At 33.2% G+C, this 23,813-nt stretch overlaps 1 protein-coding gene across 1 annotated transcript in view; it reads right to left on the reverse strand.

Annotated features, from left to right (window-relative positions):
* Positions 1-23,813, reverse strand: part of LOC128225928 (uncharacterized) — a 35,386-nt gene that overhangs the window by 5,979 nt on the left and 5,594 nt on the right. The window contains exons 4-12 of the mRNA XM_052935821.1: positions 11,932-12,153; positions 6,642-6,788; positions 6,163-6,309; positions 5,865-6,011; positions 5,567-5,713; positions 5,268-5,414; positions 1,857-1,994; positions 1,438-1,567; positions 845-1,073 (exon numbers count right to left, since the gene is read on the reverse strand). Of these exons, the coding sequence (XP_052791781.1) occupies positions 845-1,073; positions 1,438-1,567; positions 1,857-1,994; positions 5,268-5,414; positions 5,567-5,713; positions 5,865-6,011; positions 6,163-6,309; positions 6,642-6,788; positions 11,932-12,153 (1,454 nt within the window). The remainder of the gene's footprint in view (positions 1-844; positions 1,074-1,437; positions 1,568-1,856; positions 1,995-5,267; positions 5,415-5,566; positions 5,714-5,864; positions 6,012-6,162; positions 6,310-6,641; positions 6,789-11,931; positions 12,154-23,813) is intronic.

A 23,813-nucleotide genomic window follows, 5' to 3' on the forward strand; every position in this document is an offset into this window, starting at 1 on the left:
AAATAACATAGACAAGTATTTTTATCCGTGATTGTGCTTTCGGTTTCCGTTAATATTTTCATGCACCCACTGCCACCATCCAAGACGATAACACTTCGAACAATGTTAATAAACAAATGTTTACACCTCAACTTCCATTCTTTAAATGAAATGCCTTTCGGCAATTGCGTTCATCAACTGATGAACGCAACATCTTCGGATATGTTCGGATCGCAATTTATTGCATAACAATATACATGAAAAATATTGATACTGTTATTGTTTGTATTGTGTCAGCAGGTCCCGTAAAATATAAATCAACATTTTAGAAAGTATTATTTTTTAAATTCTAAATGAATAGTTGCCTTAAGTGTTTGAATTTTACGTTTAAAAGTGATTTCAAGTGGCTGATATTTTCCCGCATTATTGTGACGTCATTTGAAAAAATGCTTCCGGTTACAGTCGGGTCATTCTATTTATGGAATGGGTAGGAAATAGTTACTGAAATGTTTTCCTAAATGAAATGAAGTATTCTTTTAACAATTATTGAATGAAATAATGAACTATTGGTGCAAATATAAGTAATAAATTGCGGGCTTGATGTCCACATTACATACAACAAATGAAGAGTCACTCTTTACCGATGTAGTCGTGCATACAAACAGCCAACTTGATAACAGTTTGTTACTGCATTTTTATAATAATGGGGAACAACCAATACTATAGAATTATCTTAATTGGAATAATTTACACACTTACGTATGCAAATTATTTTTCATTATTATGATTACATACAAAATACAACTGAATTAAACAAATGGCATGAATACATACAAACCAATTAAAACCCGTTTGAATAGCTTACTTCAAACTCGTCATTAAAGTGTCTGCAGCCTTTTTTATTGTTCTCTCTGATGTAATCCCAAAGATGGTGAATCTGTATGCATGGTATGTTATTTTCAAACACATAGTAATTTACATCCGTATCCGTGGTGTGTTCAACTGAAATATGTTTGTTATACTCGAACATGAAACAGTATGTGGTATGTGTGTTTGATCCTGGCATATTAAGAAATGCTTCTGAAAGTGAGATCCTAAAATTAAGTTTAATTAAAAAAAACTGGGATCATAATGAGAATCTAAAATAAGTGTTTTTTTTTTTATTGTCTCTTTTCGAACGATTTTGTAGACGTGTAAATCTCGTTTAAATTCAATAAAATTAATATTCACTTACTTTCTGCTGTTTTTGCAGGACTGTGCTTTGAAGAATATGAAACGGTTTGTTTTTGTGCATTAAACTCAACGTTTTCGTACGTTTTACTTGTTTCTATTGTTTGCGGTTTTCTGAAATATTAAAATTACACTTGTGGTATAGCATTCATTGTTCATTTAAATCTAATCGAATCACAACTTAACATATATGATAACAGAACATTATCAGATGAAGCATGGACTAACTGGAGTTTTCTTCTGTAGAAGAAAAATGCCGCGCCAACAATGACAGCGACACCACAAAGAGCTCCGATTACACCTCCAGCAACTGCACCAGAGGGAAAGACCTTTTGTTCACTGTCAACTCCAACGAGAGCTGAAATATATACATATCATCCGCTTTGCTGATACATAAAGATCGAAATGATTTGTCATTGAACTATAAGGCTTTGAGGATATCTTACATAATGGGTATAATGTATTAATGCCTCATGCAAATTCAATCCTGTATAGCTTAAATACAACCTTTTCGACATCATTCCACAAACCATGACTTTTCTAAATGAATGTTTATAAAAATATATTGCTAAGGATGGTAAATAATCCATTGAACATACTTTAAACGGTTTTAATATTTTTTTTTATTTTTTTATTCATTTACTCACCGATACTGCAGTTGAGGCCTTCATATCCGAATGAACATTCTGAGGAGCAATTTCCTAATATGGTATCACAAATGAAATCGTAGCCATTGCAACGGCACGGCGAAGAACACTTGTATCCAAAAAAGCCATGCTCGCAAGCTGGGGAAAACAAAAACAAATTTTTAGTTGGTTTAAACATATAATAGTTCATAAAAAGTACAACATGTTTTTAAAAAGTAAAGTTCTTGATCGGAAATTACAGACATTCAAAAGCATGTTTGGCATCAGATAGTTATATTAATTGACTGGTTGTTTTATGAATTACGAAGTTTGTTTGGAAAAGAGATTTAAACGACTATGCATGTAAATCCAAATGCAATAAGCATATGTATTGACAATTATCAGATTAATTTTGTCCATCTGGAGTAGACACAATCTTTATACCTTCATTTTTATTTTAAACTCTTTACTGGACTCATAGGAAAGTATATAAAACATATCACAGATAGTTTCAACACATTCCTATTGGTATTTGGTATGCACGTTGACTGCTCATTGGGATTAACAAGAGATGATTAAAAGCCTTCGTCGTTGTATGTAATTCTGAACGGGTTTAAAGATGAAAGAGTTAAATTGGTCCGTGGTGTCATGCTATATAAAAAGGGAGAGTAAAAGAGAAATACGACTAAAGCAGATAAGTGGACGAACAAACTAACGGCGTAATTTGAGATGAAGCAGAAATGTAAGAAAGAATTAAATCGTTTTATATACTGTCAAAATGACATGTTTACTATAAATGATAATAGTTTACGAACATATATGTTCATTTTTATTTCTTCTATATATGGAGCCTTGTGGCACCAGACATAAATCTTCTCAAGGCCTTCTTCATAGGTTTGAAAATAATTCCAGAAAATGCCAGCGTATGCAAATACATGCAGGGGTTTTATGAAGGTGGTATATATACTATTTGAAATCATTATATTCATGCGTTGGCAGGCGATTTGTTTGACTTTCGGAATATTAACATCCGATGAGCATGTCTCGAAAGCCTGGCGCCAAAATGTGTTTGTGTTGTTACTTCGTGGATCTCAATGTTGTTCATAACGAAAAGTAGATGTAACTAACAGTGCGTTGGTATTTTAAGAGAAGATAAAAGCGACTGATCTGGCTTGTTAAAGAGTACCAGCCAATAAGCAGGCTAAACAAGGATCTGTCTAATGGTGTTGTTAAGTTATTTTCCAGCAAAGAAAGGACTGTCATTATATATACAGACTTTCAAGCGGCCGTAAAATTCCTAAAAAAAGTTGTTGAAGCTCTGCTAAAATTGACAAATAAATGAAAAAATTTAAAAAACTATTCCTCCTTTTTCATTCTCAGTACGAAGACCATTTTTGTTATAGATCTGTTAACAAATGTTTAAATCAATACAAGAAATATGATGACTTTTCATACAGTTTAACAGTTGATCGTTGGCCTCAGCTTGGTACTTGCTGTGGGTGGTAAACACATTTGATGTTCGAGTACGCAGTCAAGCTTTGTTATAGACTATTGAAATCTGACAAAAAAACAACAATTACCTTAAATATGCGTGAGATGATAATAAGGCAACTATTCAGCGGTAAGTGGTACATGGAACACCTCTATGTAAGCATTACACAATATTTCAAAATAGCCAAATTTTATTTTCAGAAGCTTCTAGATAGTCTGTATAAAATTATAATGCCGTGGCATATACATATTGGTTAACTGTAGAACCGTTGGAAATAAAAAAAAGACTGAAATGAGGTCATTATATCGGTCGCTCGTGTCGTATATGAACGACCGTCACACATGAACATGTGTTTATGTACAAAGTGTTTTAGAACTTCCGTAAAGGGATAATAGTAACAAACATTCAAGGGATCAGAGTTATGAATGACAAATGCATGACCTAGATTCTAAAGACTATGTAGCTTTCATAAACGTAGTGAATACTTACACAGTTTCTCATACGGCTGCGCGATTTTATTCACTATACTTTTCAGGACATACAAACATATGTATAGTTGCATTGTCAGTCTTTAAGATTTTAATTAAATTGATAAATCCTTGAAAAGAAACGTCAAAATCAAAAAAGGTTTGCGTGTCTTTAAAATTGGAAGAAGAATCCATTCAACAATTTTGACTGATCAGGGATTGATTTAGGACTTTCCCATCATAGACGTAGACTTAAAATGTATTCGATGGTAAAGCCAATCTTACAAAAATTCCCCAAAAGTCAGAGGAAGAATTGTGTTGGTTTAAATATCGATATCCATATAGCAACATGTATACAATCTGTCTTCCAACAGCAATTAACACTTATCTGTAGACAAAACAAAAATGCATCATATGTATGCCACCAACAATTATTGTTGTATATCCGCATATAACAACAGAAAACATATTCCTGCCTAAACAGGTTTTATTGGTCGTCTGAGAGAATTCCCATCATACGAACTGAGTGTGTTATTGGAACGGAGAATTCTGTATGCAGGGCAAAAAACCTAGTCTGGTTGATTCGAAACGACTCCAAAACAACACTTTCCAAAGCAATTGTTTCATTCATTTTCATCACGTTCATGGTCATAATATAAATATATAATCCTTATCCGATGTGCGCCATTTGCGACATATATATTATGCAGGTTATATCAAAATAAAATATCATACCGAAAAAAGGAAATCTACCATACAAATGACCCGTAAGGTTCGAGTGTATAGAGAGAGGGATGAGGGATTTAAGACACTTTAGTTCTTCAATCGGAAATGGGAAATATCAATTCAATGTATATCCTACAATGAAGGAGGGGAATCTAAAATGTTAAACGTATTTATGATAGTGTGCTTTAGCATTAAAAGACCTTCGAGAAATTTTATTCTGTTTGACTGAGGAAAAGAAATAATGCTATACATGTTTTTTTCGGAGTTCACAGAAACGGAATAATTTACAGTAATTCTTGGGAGATGACACCAATGATTGTGTACGGGATATTTTTCCGATTGCATTCATATTACTTTTGTCGTTGGACAATTACCAAGGTCGCTTCATTATTTGCGAAACAACAAATCAGGTAGACAATTACTGCATAAGGTATATCCGTTAAGCAACATTTTTAAGTTCAAAATATTTCTGAAAGGAGATAATTATTTTACATTTCCATTCCGAGTATTAATTAAATGAGAAATGTGTCTGCTTTTTTCGACCGCTCCTGTTTTATAACTAAACGAAGAAATATATTTTTTTACACTAGTTATATGTGAAAATTATTCCATGGGGTTATATCACTCCTGCGCCGTAAGTTATGTTATAAAAATAATTAAGCCTTTATTTCAATGTTTCCCTATATATATATTCGATCATACCAAGTGAAATACTCATAGTTAAAGTTGAACTGTTCAAACCCTTACCTTCTGAGCAAGTTGTACTCATCGAATAATCAAATCCAGGTTTACATCCCTCCTCACAGGAGCCATTCTCGGGGTTGCAGTTGTTGTTCATACAATTTTGTGAACAGGTTTTGCTGCAGTTTTGTCCATAGAAGCCTTGTTCACAAGCTGTCAAAGAATTGGACAGAATAGATTAATATTATAAATTTAACAAGTACTTTATGAAGAAAGTAAGGTAATATACTGATGGAATACCCGTTAATTGGGATTTTTACCAAGTAAAATAGTTGTAGTTTAAGTGAAACTGTTCAAATCCTTACCATCTGAGCAAGTTGTACTCATTGAATAATCATATCCAGGTTTACATCCCTCCTCACAGGAGCCATTCTCGGGGCTGCAATTGTTGTTCATACAATTTTGTGAACAGGTTTTGCTGCAGTTTTGTCCATAGAAGCCTTGTTTACACGCTGTCAAAGAATTGGACAGAATAGTTTCATATTTACATTTAACAAGAATATTATGTTGAAAGTAAGGTGATATACTGACAGGGTACACATTGATTTTGATCCTTACCAAGTGAAATAACTAAAGTTTAAGTGAAACTGTTCAAATCCTTACCATCTGAACAAGTTGTACTCATCGAATAATCATATCCAGGTTTACATCCCTCTTCACAGGAGCCATTCTCGGGGTTGCAATTGTTGTTCATACACTTTTGTGAACAGCTTTTGCTGCAGTTTTGTCCATAGAAGCCTTGTGCACAAGCTGTCATAGAATTTGAAAGAACCATTTAGTATTTAAATTTACCAAGTACTTTATGAAGGAAGTAAGATATTATTCTGACGGTGTATACGTTTATTGTGATCCTTACCAAGTAAAATAATTATAGCTTAAGTGAAACTGTTCAAATCCTTACCATCTGAGCAAGTTGTATTGATCGAATAATCATATCCTGGTTTACATCCCTCCTCACAGGAGCCATTCTCGGAGTTGCAATTGTTGTTCATACAATTTTGGGAACAGTTTTTGCTGCAGTTTTGTCCATAGAAGCCTTGTTCACAAGCTGTCAAAGAATTGGATAGAACCATTTCATATTTGCATTTCACTAGTACATTATTTAGAAAGTAAGATAATACACTTTACACCCCTGCTCGTAGGAGCCATAATCGGGGTTGCAGTTGTTGTTCATACAATTTTGTGAATAATTTTTGCTTCAGTCTTGTTCGTAGAAGTCTTATGAACAAGCTGTCATAGAATTGGACAGAACCATTTCATATTTACATTTCATTAGTCCATTATGATGAAAACATTAAATATACTGAATGGGTACACCTAAAGTGAGATCCTTACCTAGTGAAATAACTATAGTTAAAGTCGAACCGTTCAAACCCTTACCATGTGAGCAGTTTGTGCTCATTGAATAATCATATCCAGGTTTACATCCCTCCTCACAGGAGCCATTCTCGGGGCTGCAATTGTTGTTCATACAATTTTGTGAACAATTTTTGCTGCAGTTTTGTCCATAGAAGCCTTCTGCACAAGCTGTCAAAGAATTGGACAGAACCGTTTCATATTTACATTTAACTAGTATATTAATATGATGAAAGAAAAATCCTTAACTGAAGGAATATACGTTTACTTAGTCTGTATTTATTAAAAGCAGAGTTTTCAACTAAACATGTGTGCGACATGTAAAACACATCGTGATTTGGGATATTCCTTCACCTGGTATGTAGTTATAAGATCGGTAATGTTGTTTGCTGAAAATACCGTGCATGTAGTTTTTGCATATTTTTTAAACCTTTGTTGATAAATGGATAGTTGTGTATCACTTTCTTTGCGCTGTCTTTGCTTTAATAAAGTCTTTAAGTTTTACAAAACTATTGGTTTAACCATCTATATAATCATTTGATGATTTCTGGAAAGATTGAGACAAAATATGCCAAATTCTAAAAATCTACTTTCATGTAAAATACCGCATTGCTTATAAAATAAGATGAAAGTTAGTTTGAACATGTATAATATATTTGCAATTTATTTAGTAATTAAAACAGCAGTTGTTTTGGCAGGTGTTATCAAAATGCATATACTTTTGCTTATGATGATAATCTGTTAAAGCTGTATGCATTGTTTTTTCGTGTAAATATATATTAAATTGAAATGCTTCAGTAAGAAATCAAAATATATATTTCTAGCTAAACACACCAGTTTCACATGTTGGTGTATACCATCCTTGCTCACACTCGTTGCAATTGCCAGTAACCACATCACATGGGCTATTACAATGGCATCGTCGTAAACACTTGTCACCGAATTGTCCAATACTACAGTCTATCATAAATAAAATATGTTTCTATAAATATATCATTTGCATTTTTTTAAAACGCAACACTATTAATAACATATAGTTCACCATAATCGCCTGTTATGCTAGTAAGTTGTTATTTCATTTGTACATAATTTATGTTGATATACTTATTATGTTTATAAATATGCCTAAAGCCAGATTCAATATATTAAAAAAAATCTTACTTGATTCGAATACTTCAACTTCACAAATTGTCATTACTTTAATAGTGTCATTTCTTTTTATAATAAGGAACTGGGCAACTCGGGGAGGGTCCAAAGCTACGTCTAATCCATGTGTATTTACGGCAGACGAACATACCTCTGTACCATTGTTAGTGTCCATTGTATTGTTACTTATAAAAGCAGTAAGGTTTGCACTCTGTATATGTTCTTTTGAGAAAAACAACAACAAAAAAAAACAGATATAAAATCAAAGTAAAATCATCATCATCATCATCATCATCATCATCATCATCATCATCATCATCATCATTCTGGGTCAGTTCACGCATACACGTTACTAAAACACGCTCATACCCTTATACGGATGCATACATATTTAAAACATTTTCATATGATCTCGGAATGGTATGCTTTTTACAGGTTCATAAGCATTTTAAATAAGTAACGCATCACTGACTCTAAATCTGGAAAGACCCTTTATTTTTCCAAAAAAAACCAGCTTATTATAATAAAAATAATAATAATAAAAAAAATAATAAAAATACTACTTCTAATAATAATATTAATAATGATAGTTGCAATACAAAGAAAAAGGGGAAACTACCTGAAAATCGAAGGGTTGGGGAAGACGATGAAGTTTCATTGACATGTAAACAACTATCGAAGAACAAGCGCGCGAACCTTTACCGCGACTATCTTACGGATTAAATTTCTTCAATCGGATCGTATTAAATAGTAAATTAGGAAACATCATTTGCTCGAGACTACGGTAGTGAGGAGGCATAGAAATACACGTCTAAAAAGAGACAGTTTCTGTTCTAAGAGGTACAAAACTCCTGAGATTGACAGTCTGCTTGCACAGCGAGAAAGAGCAGGGAAACCCCTGGACGGCTCGGTGCAAGGGTTTGAGAGTTGGTTAAATAACGAAGTGGAGGGACTAAACTTGCGCCTCAAAAAGCATCACTATGTGCTGCTTAAACAATGGACACTAGATTTATAAGCTAGTGCTAACTATCTCAAGCGAAATCTAGATATAATAGAATATCTGTATATATTTTGGAAACAATAAACATTAAATTGAACATTAAGAGTTTGTTATCTTTTCAATAGTCCTATCATATCTATGAAATAGTTTGAATACACACATACAGTTAACGATCATAGTTTATAAATGATATTTCAGTATTTTTTTTTTAAATTTAAATATGTTATGTTTGTTTATAAAATAAAAACGACCCTTGCGAGCGTTGTCATTGAACAAAATGGGCATATGATTTGTTCTGCCTTTCGTCGTCAAAATCATATAAATATGAAAATGCGAATTCACGCTAGCTTGACTTTCCACTATAATGACAAGTTTAAAACGATGCATTGAAAAAAAAACTGTTGGAGGTAGCTGTAATTGCTAACTGTTAACATTTCAAATAGGGAAAGTAAACAAAAGTCTTATTTGATCGTACATCGACTTATGCACGCACATTTTGTGGAGCGTATGATACATAGGGGATATTATTATAGAACGCTTTTCTGGTGACCTCTATCACGTCGAGTTCGGTGTGTAAACACATATCTGTCGATACCGCAGGTCATAAACCTGCCTATTTTATTATTCCTTTTAATTTGTCGGCTTCAATTTTATTTAAATTTACCGCCATCTGTCAAATGCCTGTATGAATCCGAATGTGTTACGTAGTTTTGTGTAATGAATTAAAGGGAGGCTACTACAGCGAAACGAAGTCAGAAGTTACAGAATTTATTGAGCAAAAAAGAACAAAATAGTTTGTGTTTTTTAAATAAAAAATAAGTTGCTTATACGAGAACAATTATTATATGTCACAGCACAAAAAACACAAAAAATACGGTACTTATTTTACGAGTATACACTTATCTTCATTTCCTGTAGACGTAACGCAGCCATTTTTAACAAAGTAAATATTCGTTGGATATTTTGACGATCATAATACAGTGTGTGTATACCACGTGATAAATGACGTCATACATGCTACGTCGGATGGCAACATTTTGCCTAAAATAAAGACACAAATCAAAGATAACTTTTTTATTACTACACCGTTTTAAATAAAACAAAGGGCAGTCTATGCCGCTTAAACAGCCCGCCTTTGTTTTATTACCGAAGTTTGGTGATAAGGAGATAAGTTTCGATTCATCAAACTCTTCGACAAACCTATTTCCAAAATATTGTGTTGACAGTGCTCCGTCAGATGGCCGTATTGTGAAAAGGTTTGTCGAAGTTATTTAAGAATCTAAACTCTCATTACAAATCTGGTAACAGACCGAAGGCAGGGCTCTGTACGTGGCGTAGAATGCGCTATGTTTCCTTTAAAATGGTGATGAAATAGTGAAGTTCTTTGTTTAAAGTCTTCATTAGAAGCAAAATATTGCCTTCCGACTTGGCATTTATGGCAAATCTATGGCAATTTATCACGTGGTATACACACATTGTAATATGCAGAATTTGGGGAAGTTCGTGATTCAGTCGCTTTTTCTATCGATGACGCGAATTCGCCTTCATCTTTGTTTACGCGAGCTGCTCATATTTATGATAATGGACCTGGATAAAGCAACAATTTATGAACTTCGAAATGGCAAGCAACTAGTTCACTGAAGTAGCTGACTAGATAGATCGGAAGTGTTCTCTGTTTCATGCTTATCCTCATGGTTCTTTGTAGAACATGAGAACCATGTTCCTGAATATTTACATGCTTCTGGAACTTGAGTTAAGTTACATAATTTATGCATTTAAAAGTTGACAGGTTTTACCAGTTTTTTTGGTTACGCTATTTTTAGCAACGCGAAAGTAGTTCCAAGATTTCACACGGTACTCGCATGATACGGAATCAGAAAACGACAGTATCATGATACGGATTTTTCAATACGGCGCGCTGTATTTTCACTGTTGGATATGGGAAAGGAATTTGATAGGCATATAAGAAAGAGATAGGTATAAATCCCTGAATATAAGACAGCAAATCAGAGAACAGGAGTTTGACATGCATGACCTTGCATTCATACTGATATGAATACCGCTTTGAATAATATCCGCAGTGCACGTTAAATTTGGAGGCATTTTACTGGCCCGCCTTTTTGGGGCGTGGGGAAGGGCGCTCAACCTCCACAACAAGATATAGCGTACACTATAACCAATAGCAATCAAGTATTGGTGGGTATTTTTTTCTATACTTAACTATATATAGTTCTTTCTTTATACATATCACAATTACTGTCATAATAGATACTAGAATAAACATAAGTGTTCGATTTCATCTTAATATTTATGCGAAAAGCTACAGAAACAACCTCGGTAGCAAAATGTTTAAATACAAACCCGGTTTAATGGGTAAACGCCAAAGACATAGAACATAAAATCACAAACAAGAAACATGGAAGAACAGCACAAAACTCCACAAGCAGCACAGTGCATACACACTATATATAAAACACTATGGTATGTTTATCAAGGATTGTTAGGTACCGCCTTGGAACGGAATGTAAATTTTAAGACATAGAAGGCGTCTCTTTAGATAATGTATGGCTGTATTAGGTATTCTTGTTAATGACTAATTAATACATACAATTTATAGGTTAGGAGTATGAACTAAACTTAAATGGTCATATTAAAATCAAACGTTCATTTAAAATATGTTTTTCATATTTGAAGGAATTAATAGCAAAACAAATACACTTAACGCTTCACGCTGTTCTTTTGTTTCATTATTTAACTATTTATGAGTTATAATGCCCATGCTTTTCAAAATCACACTTTACAATATCCAAAATATTCAGTGAACGAACTATTTTTCAGTAATGTAGTTCTCGTCATGCCCATACCGAAACAGGTATGCAATTGCCGGTTTATTAGACCCAAGGAACACTTGATGAGTGAAATGGATCAAATTGGGCTGAGACACATGCATTGCACGTTCTGTATTTAACGTTTATTGCATTCTTATGCATTTTCTAATTTAACAAATTAAACGGTATGGTTATTATTTCAGGTATGAGATATGTCCTTTTACGCTATAAATTAAACTCAACCAGATACTGAAATTCAGAAACATTAATAGCAGCGACTTATGTGATCCTTGTGAGACTTCTTAGATATTTACAAACTTAATGATATACGCATACGTACCTGAACGACCAGTGACTATTATTGAACTAATCAAATGCATTGACCTAAAATCCATTTCCCACCATGGATGGGATTTCTCAGGGTCAGTAACACTGCAAGTGCATGTTGGCAACTCTTCATCTTCTTCAGAGAAGTTCTTTTTGCCGTCAAACGCTTTATCCGCCGAACAATTTTGATATATTGAGGACTGATGTGCGATTCCAGTCACTGGATTTCCTGTCTCTAGAAATAAAAAAAAACAGAGATACATTTGAATATCTGTAAAAGAACATTACAAACACAAATACTAACAAAGGTAGCCGGTATGCACTTGTGTGCATTTGGTATGACTGAACAGTGTTTTGTATGGTTGAAAGAATTGTTACACAACATTTGGCGCTTGTTTTTACCCCGCTTGATTTCGAAATGATTGTGTGTCTTGCAAAATTTGAACTCATATCCGTTGTAATCTTTATATCAGTCATTTGTTTACTAAACAACATATTCAGCTCAAAACACTTGCTTTTTTGTATTTTACTTGTTAACACTGATACACATAGACCTACCAAAGAGGGTCGATGCATTAAGTGGAATGTTTTTGATCAAAGTATCCTGTGTATGCGTCTCCAATAGCTAACACTTGTTGTCTATATCGCACTTTATTTGGTCATTGATATCGTAAAATATAGCCTCTGTTTTAATGTTTACACATTGAATATTTAATTGTCTTGTCTTTTCATGTTATTGTTTGTCGGCTTTGGCTGTTGGAGCTTTAATACTACTCATTTATATTAATTATTACCAAATACGTATTTAACGCGATACTGGGACAATCATTGTTCATTCTAATACATTGCAGTTGACGACAATATATACCAAAACATGCGCAATACAAAATCCGCCTTATACGAGTTTCTGCCGATTTCATCGGCAGACAAACTCACCAGATTCGGGAATGGAGGAACGGAATGTTTCCATATGCTGTCAAAACCCTTTCTGTGTTCGTGTTTCCGACTGCTTTTCAAAAGATGTGTAAACAATAATAAGGAAAAAGTATTGGATACTTTAACTAATTAGTACGGTTTGTTATTACAGTTGTGTTTAACTTGTAAGTGGATTCTCTGACAATTTTTTTTTAAAAGTCGACAAAATTGAAGCGAAGGTGAAAAATAGTTTTGAACTTTTGGAAGACAATTTACAAAATTCACGTCAAGAAATGATTCCTTAGTGCATTTGACTTCATTCATTAGTCTGGCCAATGTCACTATCATGATTGCATGTCAAAACAAGTCCTGTCTAGAAAAGTAGAAACCATGAACGTACAAGTGAAACAAACATCAATAATAAGATAAGGCATTTAATATAATGATTTTAATCAAATGTCTTATCAACTTACATACTTTAAAGTTAGATTATAAAAATCTCATTACTTTCGACCACATAAGAAAGACTTGGTCAAGTTGAACATAAAATTACCTAATTATTAACCAAATTATATGATCATTCGAGTTGCCGTATATCTTGTCCTCAACATCAATTCGATCGATCGATGTACCAATTAGTGGTTCAAAATTTTTAATACACATATTTTGTTTAAACAATTGTTTTACGAACTATTAACATAAGCTTGTATTCAACAAAGAACTTCAGTTGCTGAGGTTACAACATGCTGTTTACTTTACGTATATATTTAAATGCAAAATGGCAAACTTCCGACTGGGTGACAGCGATTTCTAGCGTATATGATAACCATAAATTAGATTCAATTAAGCAGCTACAAAGTTTGTTCACGTTACTATTAAAGAATTCATTTTGGAGGTAAGCAACGTCAATGTTTCAAAGCATCAATTTGCATAAGGCAGGAAAGTTAGCAAAAGTCTAATTCAGCACAATAAATATTAATCTCCGACATACTCATTACCTATTTTCTTTCTGCGTAACTAGAAGATTGATATTTTTGTATGTTTTAAATTTAAACTAAATGTTTACTAAAAAGTGCATTCTCAATCTTAAACATATATAGAACGTCCTTGATCACATCCGGGAATGTGGAATTTATTATTTCCAAAATGGCATGATAACATGATAAAAGAAAATACCAAAAAGTCACATGAACTTGTAAAGACATTAAACATGGACAGAAAAACATGATTGACAGAAAACGAATCCCACTCTATCGAGAAATAACTTTTATAAATCATGTTCTGATAGATGATATGACATTATACAATCTCATTTACAAACTTATTACTAATACTAATGATTACAATGTAACATGTGAATGATGCTAACATACATGTCCTCTCCAACGTAGGCAATTGTTTATTTTTTTTTAAAAATGACGCATAACGTCCGCAATTGGAGCCAGTTTATGTAATTCAGTCGTACATAAAATACTTCTCGTTTGATAATATTTCTTATGTTAAAATTAATTCTTAGCTTCGTTTTCAAAGTTGGTGTTTCGTGTAATATTTAACTTTCTGTGCTCTTGACCAACCCATACTTCTAAAGATACATGCAAAAACAATTGCGCACATGTCATTTTCGAAAACATTAATTTATTCAAGTATGCTTAACGATTATGTATTGAAATACCATTAGTAAAAGTTGCACTCTCACAGATGGACCTTTTTGACATTTTTTTTTTTGTCTAAGAATGAGCAATTATTTGCGGAACTGTCTGAGAACCAGTGATATAAGACAGTCGACTAAGGATCAGATTTCACATTTACCTTCGAAAATTAATATTTTATGCCGAAAAACTCATTTTCCTAACAGCGTGTATAACCTTTTTTCAGCCAAAAATTTTGAACGTCCATGTCAAAAACTGCGATCCGATATTTTGTCACCAGTCTTATATCACTGGTTGCCAAATGTTCACGCAAAGATTGGTTCATTACAAGACAAACAATAAAATAGTCGTCAAAAAAGTCAATTTGTAAGAATGCAGCTTTAATAAACAAAAAGGATGATAAGGCAGTATTTATGTACGCGTTTTGCACAAAAACACACGCCTCAAATGGTATTTGAAATTTGCCTCCAAATATATTCCGAGATGTCACTCCAACGTAAAAAAACAATTCTGACTTTCAGAAGTTTTACAATACGACATTTTAAAAGCATACTGATTCATAATGTTTTCCTTGTCTATATGCTTTTTGGATGTTTTATATTGTAGTCAACGTATTATTATTCCATTGTAGCGGTATCTTTTGACCACTTATGCTCGGTGTTATTATTTTATCAATCCTTTTAAACGATATTGTTTTTTTTTAAATATCCAAGAATGTATTATCCTTCTGTCGATAATTCGACGATTCGGCATAATAAGCACCCAAAAGTGTGCCTCAGTCGTTTTAGAAGATTGTAGTTTCATTTTCACTTGTAAAACGATTGATGTTTTCTAATCGCTGTAAATAAACTGTCAGACCAATCAGTACTTTTCGTGTGGTGGCACCTTTTACTGACAACGCGCGTTATCTATTCACTTCTCTGCGTGACCCGTCAAAACATTTTATGACTGGCCCATTTACAAAGATGTATGCTTCTTTTGGAGCAATGTTTTGTGTACATTACACATTTTATATGTCAGACAAAATATAGTTTAGTTAATTAACACTACAAAAAGCTTTTACTTTATACCGAATTAGATTCTCACATCAATTTTTACTTTAATATTCATTAAACAATCTAATATGAATTCATATTAATTTTAGTCAACCAGTTTCTATATTGACTGGTTGGAAGATTATAAGTTGTTCATTGAACCAGTTCATCTTTCTGTTACTCATAGGTAACTGTAATTTAATTGATTTATTCTTATACTTTTGACTTGATTCAACTGAAGTGAAATACTAAAAGTGTAGGTGAAAAATTACCTAATACTGCAACATTGCTAACGATGTTCCAAATCAACAAAACCAACAGACTGCTGAGTTTTCTGTCCATTTTATATTCGGTTAAAACATCGTTATAAAGGAACGGCAGCTATCTGAAATCGATATTTAACAAGACCGTGTTAAATAATCTAGTATATTCATGTTTCATTTTTTGCAGTATGCATACATCATTCAGCACAATTAATTTACAGTCGAATCCCGTTGGCTCTATATCGCTTGGCTCGATCTCTTCGTTGGCTCGAACTTGACGTAAAATACCAATCTTCTTTTATTATAAGTAATAATTTCCGCTTGGCTCGATATTCGTGATTCTTGAAGTGTTTTGACTGGTCCCCGGGATATCAAGCCAACGGGTTTCGACTGTACTTGTATGGAACGTATTAAAGCTTTTGAAGTTACATAAAAAAATATATATCCTAAAATCAAAGCAATATTTTAGTATAAAACCTCTTATCTAACTTTATAGCATACAATTAGTACTTTAAGCATAGAAAGTAATTGCATATTAGTTCCAACGCATACTAATGTCATGTTGTCAATGTTGTTATGATCTAATTGCTTCTTAGTATACATAATCTACTGCAAGGTCAAGACTCTGCAATATTTTAGATGGATGAGACCGAGGGCGCAGTACTTACATTAAAACCATTTCATAACAACCTGGGACAATATAACAAGTACGATGCATACCTATGCTGTAGCTTAATTGTTATTCCAACGTCAGAGATTTTGTTGAAGTAGAGGTGTTGAAACTAAAATGTTCATGAAAAACATATTCCACTTCCTGCGTTTTGCAAATTTTGGTGATGACACCAAAAATGTGAGTAATCTCATTACTTCTAGAATACATTAAAAATCGAGATAATAAAAGAATTGCATCACAACCCTTTTTAGTATAACATATTCCAAATCAGTTTTACTCATTTTATTCGTTTTATTTTGCTGTCAAACAACCTTCAAAACGGATAATTCAAACAAAGAATTTGTTTGCTCGGATTTTTTCTGTACCTCATCATGTTTTGATAATATGATTTTAAGAAATTATTGCTTGATTGTTATCCAGCATATGATATAAATTGCTAGGTCATGTTTGATAAAGCGACGGATTTTTGAATGACGGAAAATAATTTGTGATTCTACTGACCTGTCTTTCTTGATTGAGTGCAATTATCATATCGGAATATGTGCGTCCATAAAAAACCTGTTAATTAAGTAAAAGGTATCGTTTAATAAATGCATTGTATTCTAGTAGTACTGTTGAAATAGTGTTGATGGACAAAAACTGAACTTATGAATGTAGTTCATAGATAAAATGTGACAATCCCTTACCTAGATACTCAATGGACAGGGGCAGTAACTCTCATGGAAATAAGTTATTAGACTTATGTAAGGCCACTGCACTAAGAATTGTTAACGGCCGTTTGGGAGCGGACTTTGGCGTCGGCAATTATACATGTTTCAATACAAATGGCTCAAGTGTTATCGATTACTTAATACTTAATGAACATAATTTTAATCTTGTTGATAAGTTTGAGGTTGGCCATTTCAATGATTTCAGTGATCATGCACCATTGTCTTTTGATATTGTGTGCAATACACATGTAATTAAAGAAATACCACACATAAGTGAATATCTAAAATGGAGTGATGAAGAAAAGGACGCATTCAGAAATGAATTAATTGCTAGAACTGTCGATTTTAATAATTTAGTTCAAAATTGTGATGTACAAAATGTTATTAATGTTGACTTTATGGTGAATACTTTTACAGATGTTGTTCGTGAGGTTGCCGACCCATTATTTGTTAGGCATGTAATAGAATACCCAAGTTTTGAAAAATGCTTTATCACTGATTCTGCTAAATGGTTCGATCAAGAATGCAGAAATGCTAAGAACTTATATAAAACGCATTGAATGTTTATAATAATTCGCATAGTGATCGAGACAGAGTTGAATTGTGTAGATTGAAAAGTTTGTATAAAACTACTGTGTCAAAGAAACGTAGAGCTTTTAAATTTAAACGTTTGAAAGAGTTTGAAAATTTGAAACGTAATAGGCCTTAAGAATTCTGGAGATATTTTCGTTCACAGATCACAAATAAAAGTGTTAATGTACCTTTGGAGGATTTTAAAAATCATTTCGAGCAAATGTTCGCTGATATTAATCATGATAATAATGAGGAAGCTGAAAACTTTAACAGGAACTATGATTTTAATGAACTTGATAATATTTTGGGAGACCTAGATAACCCGATAACATACGATGAAGTTCGTAAAGCTGTTGCCTTGCTTAAGAAGAATAAATCTCCGGGTGAAGATAAATTGCTAAATGAGTATTTTATTGAAGCATGTGATATCTTAGGTGGATATATTACAGAGATTTTCAATAGCATTTTAAACTGCGGAAATTTTCCGATAGCTTGGACTAAGGGAATTATCATACCATTACACAAAAAAGGCGATAAGACTGACGTTAAAAATTATAGAGGAATAACTCTGTTAAGCAATTTTTCGAAACTGTTTACATGTGTACTTAACCAGCGAATATCAAAATGGTGTGACGAAAATAATGTTATTTCTGACGCCCAGTTTGGTTTTAGAAGAGGTCGGTCTACAGTTGATGCATTTTTTATTCTTCACTCAAGTGTTCAAAAATATGTAAACTTGAACAAACGATTATATTGCTGTTTTATTGATATGAAACGTTGTTTTGATTCCATATATTTGAATGCGTTATGGTTGAAGTTGTATAAATCCAATTTAGATGGTAAAATGTTACGTATTATACGCAGTATGTACCAGTCAGTTAAGTCCTGTGTAAAACACTGTAATAGTTATTCAGATTACTTTGATATCGCAGTAAGCTTAAGGCAAGGGGATATAATGTCCCCAATAATGTTTTCTCTATTCGTTGAAGACTTGGAATTATATTTACAAAATAGAAATGATTGTGGGTTAGCTTTGCAGGATATATGTTTAATTTTATTACTATTTGCCGATGATATTGTCGTACTTGGTGAAACCCCAGAAGATTTACAAATGTCACTAGATAGATTACATAATAACTGTACTACTTGGGGTTTAGAGGTAAACATTGCTAAGACAAACATTGTGGTATTTCGCAAAAGGGGTGGTACAAAACGAAATGAGACTTGGATATATGGAAATGAAAACGTGGAGATTGTTAACGATTTTAACTATTTAGGCGTTACGTTGAATTATACTGGTAATTTTAATCTTAATACCCAAACACTGTACGGTAAAGGTTTAAAAGCAATGAACACGTTGTTGTCTAATTTAAAAAGGTATGAATGTAAACCAAGGCTAGCACTGCAGTTATTTGACGCCTTCGTTTCATCTATTATTACATATGGTTGTGAAATATGGGGATTTACAAAATCTGCACAGTTGGAGAGGATACATTTGAAGTTTTGCAAAACTATACTTGGGGTTAGACAAACAACATCCAACCAACGCTGCTATATATGGTGAATTGGGTAGATACCCGTTACATATTAATAGATATATACGGATTTTAAAATACTGGTTTAAACTTAAGAAAAGCGATAATATTGTTATTCAATCGGTCATTGAAGATGCTATGTTAGATATTGATAATGATAAGTCAAACTGGTTTAGTAATGTGAAGAACCTTCTTACACGATATGGATTTTATTATGTATGGTGTGATGATTCACAGATAAACGAAAACCATTTTATTTGTATTTTTAAACAACGTCTTATAGACGAATATTTACAGCAATGGCAACGAAATGTCAACGAAAATGGTAATTTAACTTTGTATAGAGAACTTAAAACCTCATTTGAATTTGAATATTATTTAGAATATATCGCGTCAAGAAGCCTGAGAATTGCTATTACAAAATTACGTATCTGTTCCCATAATCTAAGAATACATACTGGTAGATATGATAGACTGGAAAGAAACTTGCGTCATTGTCAATTATGTGATTCTAATGAATTAGAAGATGAGTATCACTTTATGTTTAAGTGTTCATTATATGTTATGTTAAGACAAAATTATATTAAACGTTATTACAGAGTTAGACCTAGTGTGTTTAAACTTGTTCAGCTGTTAAATACACAAAATAAATCTGAAGCATTTATGTTAGGTCAATATATATCGGACGCATTTAAGATTCGTAATACATTATTAATGAATATATAAACCATATCATTAATTGTTCATCGTAATAAGTAGTTTTTTTGATTTTTTACATTATCATTTAGAATATTTAAATCACGTTTTACCTTTAAGTTATGATATTTAATTCTATTGTCGTCTGTATTCAATTATATATTGAAAATGATTGTTCCAACATGTATTCATATACAAATGTCAAATAAAAACCTTGTACTAACTTTGATGATTGCAATAACACTTTTTTCAGTTCATCCTTTGTATGTCAATAATACCAGTCGCTATCAGCTTAGTTTACTTGTAATGCTGATATGTTTATATGTAACCATAACACACATACTGTTAAATTTACGTGTTATAGAATATGTTCTGTTCTGTATACTTTTTAGTTTGGTAGATTTGTGATTTACATTTCAGTTCATCCTTCAAAAAAGTTGATTATAATATTTATTTAATATTTCACACTACACTGTATAATTGTAATTGTAATATATTTGTTATGTATATGAAACACAAAAAAACTGTATAGTTTACGTGTAATAAATTCTGTTCTGTTCTGTTCTGTTCTGATAAAATACGTAGTTATCATAAATTTGACCATTCTTGTAAAAGCTCGTAACACTACAAATGGGTGTCATAGAATAACATTGTTACTGTACAAAACATGTGCCGAGTTTGAGGCTGCACTTGATCACCGGATAATGAGCTTGAGGCAGAGGCCGCACTTAATGTGCTATCTTGTAGGAATGATAATTTTGTTGATAACTCTATTTGTTTAACGAGAATGAAAATTAACATAATTAGCTAAGCTGTTTACGATTTCAAAAACGAATGAGATTGAAATGACATTATTGATGCCTATGGACCTAAATCCAGCCATCTTCATTGAAAAAAAATGTTTTAAGTATAACAAAAAGAAACCTATGCGACGGAAAAGCATGACGTATCACAAAATAAAAATCACAGGCCAAATTCCATACAACAAGTTCAGGAGTGTTTTTGTTTTCAATTTCTGGCTAAGATCGTATTTAATACCACTGCATACAGTTCGGGTAGTTTCCCATTTTACAATAGAACCTGCCATTAGCTATGGCGCTAAACCTTTCAAAACTTGTTTCAATCTTGTTTTGACAGTTTTTGTTTAACTTGAGCTTTGATTATGTAATTACATATACAGTAAAAGAAGTTCAATACTTTGTATTTTATCAGGTATAACGATTTTTGCGCTTGGCTGTCTTTATGAAATAATTTTACATACATATTAAAAATTTCCATTATGTTTAAACACTATTCAAATAATATGAATACACTTTCTCATGCAATTTAAACTTTGAGCCTAAATAAAACCAATCCATGGATAAATTGACGTGAATATAGTAAAGTGATATATTCACGAAACAAAATCATGGCGAAGCGTTCATTCTTTGTCTCGCTTATGTCTAATTAAAAGATAAGTGCACTGTAAGAACTGTAAATTGTTTAATATGTTCTGAATATAGTGTGGTAAATGAATTGAACGATATTAAACAAAGACATAATTAAGATGCTTAGATATTTCAGTATCGCAAATCTAAATCAGGTATCGTCAGACATACTTTTTGACATGACATGATAAAAGAACAAATGCGCCGGGTTTACAAATTGGGACGTTTTGGTTTAATGCAAAATTAAAATAGTGCAAATTAAAATATATCTTTATTTAATGACGCTTATAAGATTGCAACTTTAATGTGAATTTGATAGCAAGCCGAACAATCTTGAATTGGTAATTATAGATTATTTCGCAGAAAAATGAAAATGTGTTCATTTAAATCAGTGATTATTGCTAAACAAGTTAATTGTATTAAAATATCACCATTTTACATTACCTTATCTTATGTAATGACAGGCACCTAGCGGTTTCAGTTTTTGGCCAATCAAACACTAATTGGGTTCGATTTTAATCGCCTGTGAAGAGAAGATTAAAAAGTAAAATCAGACTTGTCGCCTCTACGGTCTTTCAACGCTTTTAATGTTTCCATACGATGACGCCCTGGAGGGCTCAATTTGATTTTGTCCAAAATGTAGTTTAAACTAGTTCATAAGTTGCAGACTATGCTTTTCCACGTTGCACGATAAAATGTGAAGTGCAGTGTGTTTTAAAACTTGTATACTTTAATTGATAACGAAGTCATACATTTTAACGGCCCTGAATATTTTTTTCTAATTATTGTTTTTAAATATTAACATTTTCCTGAATAGATGAAGATTTTATGGCAAATTTGTTTTGCAAATGTCATTCAATGTAATAAATATTCCAGATCATTCCCTCATAGTGTACAGTCTTTATTTGGAATCATTCAATTTACTCATAACAGTATAGTGTTCACAAAACAAATATATTCTTACAGTATTATCAACAATAATGTCTCTCGAACATTAACCTAACATGTTATCATTGCTGTAAAGAACAACTTTTTTTTAAATTTATATAGCGCCTACTTGACGTACATCATTTTTATCTTGTATTTAAGTGAGATGGAAAGCAAACACAGTGCGAGCAGCTAAACGAAACGAGGTGGGGATAATAAGTATGGACTGGTCATGTCAGTTGTAAAATCAGTGGACAGGTAGTGTCAGTGGTAGAATCAGTGGACAGGTCATGTCAGTGGTAAAATCAGTGGACAGGTAGTCTCAGTGGTAGAATCAGTGGATAGGTCGTGTCAGTGGCAGAATCAATGCACAGGCCATGTCAGTTGTGGAACCATTGGACAGGACATGTCAGTGGTATAATCAGTTGACAGGTCATGTCAGTGGTAGAATAAGTTGACAGGTCATGTCAGTGGTAGAATCAGTTGACAGGTCATGTCAGTGGTAGAATAAGTAGACAGGTCATGTCAGTAATAGAATAAGTGGACAGGTCATGTCAGTTGTGGAACCAGTGGACAGGACATGTCAGTGGTAGAATCAGTTGACAGGTCATGTCAGTTGTGGAACCAGTGGACAGGACATGTCAGTGGTAGAATCAGTGAACAGGTCATGTCAGTTGTTGAACCAGTGGACAGGACATGTCGGTGGTAGAATCAGTTGACAGGTCATGTCAGTGGTAGAAGCAGTGAACAGGTCATGTCAGTTGTGGAAAATGTGGACAGGACATGTCAGTGATAGAATCAGTGGGCAGGTCATGTCAGTGGTATAATCAGTGGACATGTCATGTCAGTTGTGGAACCAGTGGACAGGACATGTCAGTGGAAGAATCAGTGAACAGGTCATGTCAGTGGAAGAATAAGTGTGCAGGTCATGTCAGTGGTAGAATCAGTGGACAGGTCATGTCAGTTGTAGAATCAGTGTGCAGGTGATGTCAATGGTAGAATCAGTTGACAGGTCATGTCAGTTTAAGAATCAGTGTGCAGGTCATGTCAGTGGTAGAATCAGTGGACAGGTCATGTCAGTTGTATAATCAGTGTGCAGGTCATGTCAGTGGTAGAATCAGTTGACAGGACATGTCAGTGGTATAATCAGTGGACAGGTCATGTCAGTGGTATAATCAGTGGACAGGGCATGTCAGTGATAGAATCAGTGGACTGGTCATGTCAGTGGTAGAATCGGTGTGATGGTCATGTCAGTTGTAGAATCAGTTGATAGGTCATGTCAGTGGTAGAATCAGTAGACAGGTCATGTCAGTGGTAGAATCAGTGGACAGGACATGTCAGCGGTAGAATCAGTGGACAGGACATGTCAGCGGTAGAATCAGTGTGCAGGTCATGTTAGTGGTAGAATCAGTTGACAGGTCGTGTCAGCTGTAGAATCAGTGGACAGGTCATGTCAGTGGTAGAATCAGTGGACCGGTCATGTCAGTGTTAGA

This window comes from Mya arenaria, chromosome 3, assembly GCF_026914265.1.
Source record: "Mya arenaria isolate MELC-2E11 chromosome 3, ASM2691426v1".
Taxonomy (NCBI): Eukaryota; Metazoa; Mollusca; class Bivalvia; order Myida; family Myidae; genus Mya; species Mya arenaria.